Source organism: Protobothrops mucrosquamatus, unplaced genomic scaffold (assembly GCF_001527695.2).
Source record: "Protobothrops mucrosquamatus isolate PMUCROS unplaced genomic scaffold, P.Mucros_1.0 scaffold1878, whole genome shotgun sequence".
Classification (NCBI taxonomy): Eukaryota; Metazoa; Chordata; class Lepidosauria; order Squamata; family Viperidae; genus Protobothrops; species Protobothrops mucrosquamatus.
Window position 1 is genome coordinate 66,303 of NW_015388005.1, and position 6,478 is coordinate 72,780.

Below are 6,478 nucleotides of genomic sequence, written 5' to 3' on the forward strand. Positions count from 1 at the left end.
ATATAACACCGCTGCTGCGCGAGCTGCATTGGCTGCCTGTGGCCTTCCGGGTGCGCTTCAAGGTGTTGACTATCATCTTTAAAGCGCTCCATGGCATCGGACCCGGATACCTTCGAGACCGCCTTCTGCCGCAGATTACCTCCCATCGACCTGTACGCTCCCACAGAGTGGGTCTCCTCAGGGTGCCGTCGGCCAGACAATGCCGGCTGGCGACCCCAAGGGGGAGGGCCTTCTCTGTGGGAGCTCCCACCCTCTGGAATGAACTACCCCCAGAGATCAGGGTGATACCTGATCTCCCTTTCTTCCGCCGCGCCCTTAAGACATGGTTATTCCAGCTTGCAGGACTGGCCTAGGGTAATTTTTAGAGGGGGTTTTAATTATATTTTAATTAGACCATACTTAAATATTTCCTTTTAATTAATTTTAATCCTGTAATTGTTATCTGTGTATTTTTTAATTGATTGTTAGCCGCCCTGAGTCCGCAAGGAGAAGGGCGGGATATAAATTTAATTTAATAATAATAATAATAATAATAATAATAATAATAATTAACTTGTTACCATCTTTAGCCACTGAAAAACTGCCTTCAATATCATTCACTCATTGGATTCATACCCAAACTTATCTGGATTGATTGCCTCTTTAGTAGTCCTATTCACAGTTTAACTGTACTATGTAGCTTTCTGGTGAACTAGTCTTTAAATATTTAAAATAATATCCTACATTAATTATATTACCATAGTACATCAAAACCTATTAAAGTTTAAAACGGCATGTGAGGCCAACGCTCTAGCTATTTCTTAATTCATTAACAAATATTGCATAGATGGAAAATTCCGCCAGTTTAAGAATAGCCTTGACTGTTCCCATCCATAGAATATAAACATTCATGAAAGATCAATGTCAATGATTAATTGCATGAAAGCAATCTGTATTCTAAAATTTTAAAATTCTGCTCAAAACATATAGCAATGTAATCATATCCACAGAAAGCCCAGAACAGTGGGCCAGTGAGAATATTATATGAGTACAGGTCAAACGAGATAAAAGTGAACTACAATGGAACTATCGTTTGAGTCAGAAATCAAAAAAAGCAAAAGGCAAACAAAATTACACAATAATTATATCCTAATCCCAGCATGACAATTACTTTAAAATAACCTCAAAGCAACAGCTATCTTCATCAGATTAATAGATTAGTACCTCATCTTACCTTGCTAATGGTGTTATAGAAAGGGTGATCAGGCTCCATTGGAGGTGGAGGGATGTCATAGGAACGCCTCCATATCTTGACCTGGGCTTCACCATGTTTAGCAGCTGTCTCAGCCTTGTTAAGGCCTGTTAGACCACCATAATGCCTTTCGTTGAGACGCCATGTCCTCACTACTGGTAACCACATTTGGTCAAGGATATCCAGCACGGTCCAGAGGGTCCGGATGGCCCTCTTCTGCACAGATGTGAAGCAGATGTCAAACTCATATTTAGAATCTGAAAGAGCCAGAAAGTATAATACTGTAACTCATTTATCTTTACAGCAGTTATTGCTGACATACAGCTAATCCATCTTGACTCATTTAAACTGTAGTTCTGAAGCACCCTAATCATTGTAAAATAGCATATTAGTATGGAACCCTTATATATTCACATTTGTCCATTAATCACTTGCCATAATATGTAAAATGAGCACTGACAAAATATTTCTATGCAGCAGATAAACGGACCCGGGGGATAGAGGATTAAAATCTCCTCTTTCAGAAGCACTCTGGAGTCTCGTGCCCTGATTCCTGCCACCAGCTCTCTTTGAAAGGACATCCATCTGGTGTTCTCCAACCTAGTCCTAGTCTGTGATGGAAAAGGTTCTCACAAACTGAACTGCCCTTCCAGCAAAAAGTGTATTTGTATATATATATAAAAAATAATAAAATAATCAGTATAGTGGCTCTTCTATTCATGTGGCATCTTCATTTAGCATGAGACTGAAATTTCCCTGTATGAAAATAAAATAATCTTGCAAAAGATAAAGAAAATAAAAAATCTCAGAACAAAAGATGACGCTAATGTGCTATAACTAAATATCTTGGGAGAGAGGCCGCTTTAACAGTATTTATCAGATCTTCATAATCACCTTGTGCTCCCTTGTTTCCTGTTGCTAGTCTAGAGTGCACAAAAATTAAACGATTGTGCAATAATGCAAACTAATGCCATGGTGGAGAAAGCAACAGTTGTGCAACACAGAAGAGTGAATGAGGACGTATAAGCATGAACAATATTTGCCAGAATCTCCCAAATGAAAGGTAGAACATGCACACATGAATGATATTAGAATTGTCGAACGAACTTTTTATTCCTTGGATACCACGCTGAATTCAAATAAGCTTGTTTTAAATAGTATTTCCAGGAAAAGGCCAAACTTACAAATTTACATTCTATTTAGATGGGCTTTCAAGTCCATCAACAAATTAAAAATATAATTTTAATATTCACATTTTTAATAATTAACAAAAACTTCCTACAGATTTTATAACTGGCTGGAGAGCAATCAGATGAAACTCTGGGGAGATTCCACAGTTGTGGATAATGCAGAAGGTTATCTTCATCTTCTGAAGACTGGGGCTCTCTTTCAGGCCTTAAGGTAACAAAACTAAAGAGTGAGATCGGTTTGTTTCTTGAACTTGCAAAGGTGCACGCCTTAATATAAATGTTTCCTGGCCCTCCCCCATTTCCTGCATTGAGCACAAGCTCTCCTTTCTCCCTTGCAGTACTGAATGACTCAGCTTCTACTACATTTCTTTAACAAAGTATCTACCCAATTACCAATAAATCTAGACAGTCTAACTGCTGGATGCTTTCCTTGATAGGTAAAATATCATTGTGCCCTCTCGGGCAGATGGAAAAATATTTGGACTGACAGATATGCACAGCTTGAGAGGGACTCTTAAAAAGAAGCAGGGGCCACCTACTCAAATTAAAACATCCCTTTTTTTAATGCGCAATATCGTTTTTACAATCAGAATGGTTTGTTCCGTTATCCTAGAGTTGAATGTTAGGTAGCCTTAGCACAGTGTTTCTCAACCTTGACCATTTTAAGGCATGTGGACTTCAACTCCCAGAATTCCACAGCCAGCAATGCTGGCTGTGGAATTCTGGGAGTTGAAGTCCATATGCCTTAAAATGGTCAAGGTTGAGAAACACTGCGAGTTTAGCAAAATCACAAAAAGGCTCGATGGCACGCTTGGCTAAGGGCTTGCCGGAATCAATGAACTCTGAAAGGAAAAGGACTGGGTTAGGGCTATTGTGGGACTCCTCCCTTTCGCCTCCGGCGGGAAGGCGCCGTCTCGCGTTTCTCCGTCGAGAGGGACGAGGCTGATAGCACGTGCCCAGCCAAAATCTCAGTCTTTGTCCTCTAACCAAGTTCCAGCGGTCACAACCTGCGGGCGCCCCGGGACCATTTTCTCTGAAACGCCAACCCCAAGTTACTTCATGGGTCTTCCATTGCGCATTCTTAGCATGGGATAGGGAGCATCTTTGCATTCGCGAACCAGCATCCGCCGATTTTACGCAAAATCCCATTTGCACCTAATTCAAAGGACACCGGGAACGCACGGATGGGAGCATTGATTACCTTCCAGGGTAAAAACTTGGCCCGGGATACTAACCCCCGTGGAGAAGGATTTTTTTTTTAAAAAAATTCCATATCAGGAGGTTCAAATCCAAAGAATTCTCCATCCCACAATTTCATCACTGTTATTACAGGCTACATTTACGACCTTTATAAATAACTCAAAATTATCCACCTATACGACCCCGCAAATTTCAGAACAAACGGTCCCAATTTTCCCGAAGTGCAAATGAGCAGAGGCGGCCCCCGCAGCAGAGCATCAACACCCGCACCGCTCCCTCCCATCTGCCCGCTTCCTCCGCATCTTCACCTCGCAGCGCTTCGCCGCCGCGCCGCGCTTCTTCCTGCCCGGCTGGGCTCAAATCCGCATCGTACCAACCACTGAACCGATTCTCTAGGTTCCAGGTGCTCTCCCCGTGCCGAATCAGTACGAGCCTGTAGGCAGCCGCCATACTCCGAAGCGAAGAGACTGAACCGAGAGCAGCAACGCAAGAGAATGAAGGTTCCTCTCGCTCCCCCAGCCAAGAAGACTCTGTACGGGCTACTGCGCATGTACCAAAGAGGAGCCTCCTATGATTGTAGGACGCAGGCGTTCCCGTAATCTTTCAGATCTGTAGACTAGCAGCAGCTTACCGAGATTGCGGGTTAATTTGGGTGATTCCCACTTTATAAGGGAGGGGAAGAAGGTATTAATTCTAGATGCAGGGCGTGTGGGACGTACATAGAAAGAGCTATTTGCATGTTGTCGTTAAGACTATCAAAGTTTTGTTCATGCGTTTAGGACAGGGGTAGGCAACCTCGGCTCTTTTATGACTCATGGACTTCAACTCCCAGAATTCCTGAGTCAGCTATGCTGACTCAGGAATTCTGGGAGTTGAAGTCCAGGAGTCATAAAAGAGCCGAGGTTGCCTACCCCTGGTTTAGGAGGTGTAGCGTCTCATTGGTCCCTCAGAATCATCGCTCATGAAGCGCATGTAAAAAAATGGCGTGGCGTCAGCTGATGAGCCGTGATTTTTTCCCTGAAAACTTCCTAAGGGATCGGAATGTGCCACACAGCCAGAAATAATAAAAGATCTGAGCAACAGATCCTCCTATTGTCTGGTGAATGTCAGCTACATAAAAGGAAGGGATCTTGGAGTCCTACCTAGTGGATGATCACTTGAATATGAGCCAGCAGTGTGCAGCAGCAGCCAAAAAAGCTAATATGATCCTGGGTTGTATAAATAGAGGCATAGAATCAATACATGAAGTATTAGTACCGCTTTATAAAACCCTAGTAAGACTACACCTGGAATACTGCAAAAAAAAATTGGTCACCATACCACAAAAAAGATGTCAAGACCTTGGAAAAAGTTCAAAGAAGAGCAACTAAAATGATCAAAGGCCTGGAGACTAAAACATATGAAGAACAGCTGCAGGACTTGGGTTTGGCTAGTCTAAAGAAAAGGGCGACATGATAGCAGTATTCCAATATTTGAGGGGCTGCCACCAAGAAGAGGGCATCAAACTATTCTCCAAAGCACCAGAGGGCAAGACAAGAACAATGGTTGGAAACTGACCAAAGAGAGAAGCAATCTGGAATTAAGGAGAAACTTCCTAACAGTGAGGACAATTAACCAGTGGAACTGCTTGCCTGCAGAAATCACTGGAGATTTTGAAGAAGAGACTAGACAGTCACTTGTCTGAAATGGTATAGATTCGTCTGTTTGAGCAGGGGGCTGGACTAGAAGACCTCAAGGTCCCTTCCAGCTCTATTCTATTCTAAATCTGTATATTGCAAAAAAATAGCCACTAGCCATTAAGGGACAACACCAAGCTGGCAGGAATAGTCAACACTGCAGAAGATAGGCTTAAGATACAGAAGGATCTTGACAGACTTGAACATTGGGCGCTATCTAACAAAATGAAATTCAATGGTGAAAAAAGTAAGGTTCTACATTTAGGTGAGGAAAATCAAATGCGCTGGTATAGTATAGGTGCTACCTTGCTCAATAGTAGTAACTGTGAGAGGGATCTTGGAGTCCTAGTAGACAATCACTTAAATATGAGCCAGCAGTGTGCTGCAGCTGCCAAAAAAGTCAACACAGTGCTAGGCTGCATTAATAGAGGGATAGAATCAAGATCACGTGAAGTGTTAATACCACTTTACAATGCCTTGGTAAGGCCACACTTGGAATACTGCATCCAGTTTTGGTCACCATGATATAAAAAAGATGTTGAGACTCTAGAAAGAGTACAGAGAAGAGCAACAAAGATGATTAAGGGACTAGAGGCTAAAACATATAAGGAATGCTTGCTGGAATTGGGTATGTCTAGTTTAATGAAGAGAAGGACGAGGGGGGACATGATAGCAGTGTTCCAGTATCTCAGGGGTTGGCACAAAGAAGAGGGAGTCAAGCTATTCTCCAAAGCAGTGGTTTGTCCCGACTCACAAAATCCTTTAAGTCTTATCAAGCTTATTTGAGTAACGTGTTCTACATGGGGCTGCTCTTGAAGACCATTCTGAAGCTCCAACTGGTGCAGAATGCAGCTGGCACGTAGTACATATAGTCCTCAAATTACAACAGTTTATTTAGTGACCATTTGAAGTTACCATGGCACTGAAAAAAGTGACTTATGAATGTTTTTTCACACTTTCAACTGTTGCAACATACCCATGGTCACGTGATCAAAATTCAGAATTTGTCAACTGGCTCACCTTTATGACGGTTGCAGTGTCCCAGGGTCATGTGATCCCCTTTTGTGTCCTTCTGACAAGCAAAATCAATGGGGAAGCCAGATTCATTTAACAACCGTGTTACTAACTTAACAACTGCACTAATTCTTTCTTTTAAAAAAATATATTTTATTGATTTTTTT

General features: G+C 42.1%; 1 protein-coding gene across 1 annotated transcript in view; it reads right to left on the minus strand.

The window, feature by feature from the left end:
* Positions 1-4,161, minus strand: part of PGAM1 (phosphoglycerate mutase 1) — a 6,530-nt gene extending 2,369 nt beyond the window's left edge. Inside the window, exons 1-2 of the mRNA XM_015823456.1 lie at positions 3,930-4,161; positions 1,214-1,488 (exon numbers count right to left, since the gene is read on the minus strand). Coding sequence (XP_015678942.1) covers positions 1,214-1,488; positions 3,930-4,071 — 417 coding nt within the window. The 5' untranslated portion in view covers positions 4,072-4,161. The remainder of the gene's footprint in view (positions 1-1,213; positions 1,489-3,929) is intronic.
* Positions 4,162-6,478: the final 2,317 nt, after the last annotated feature.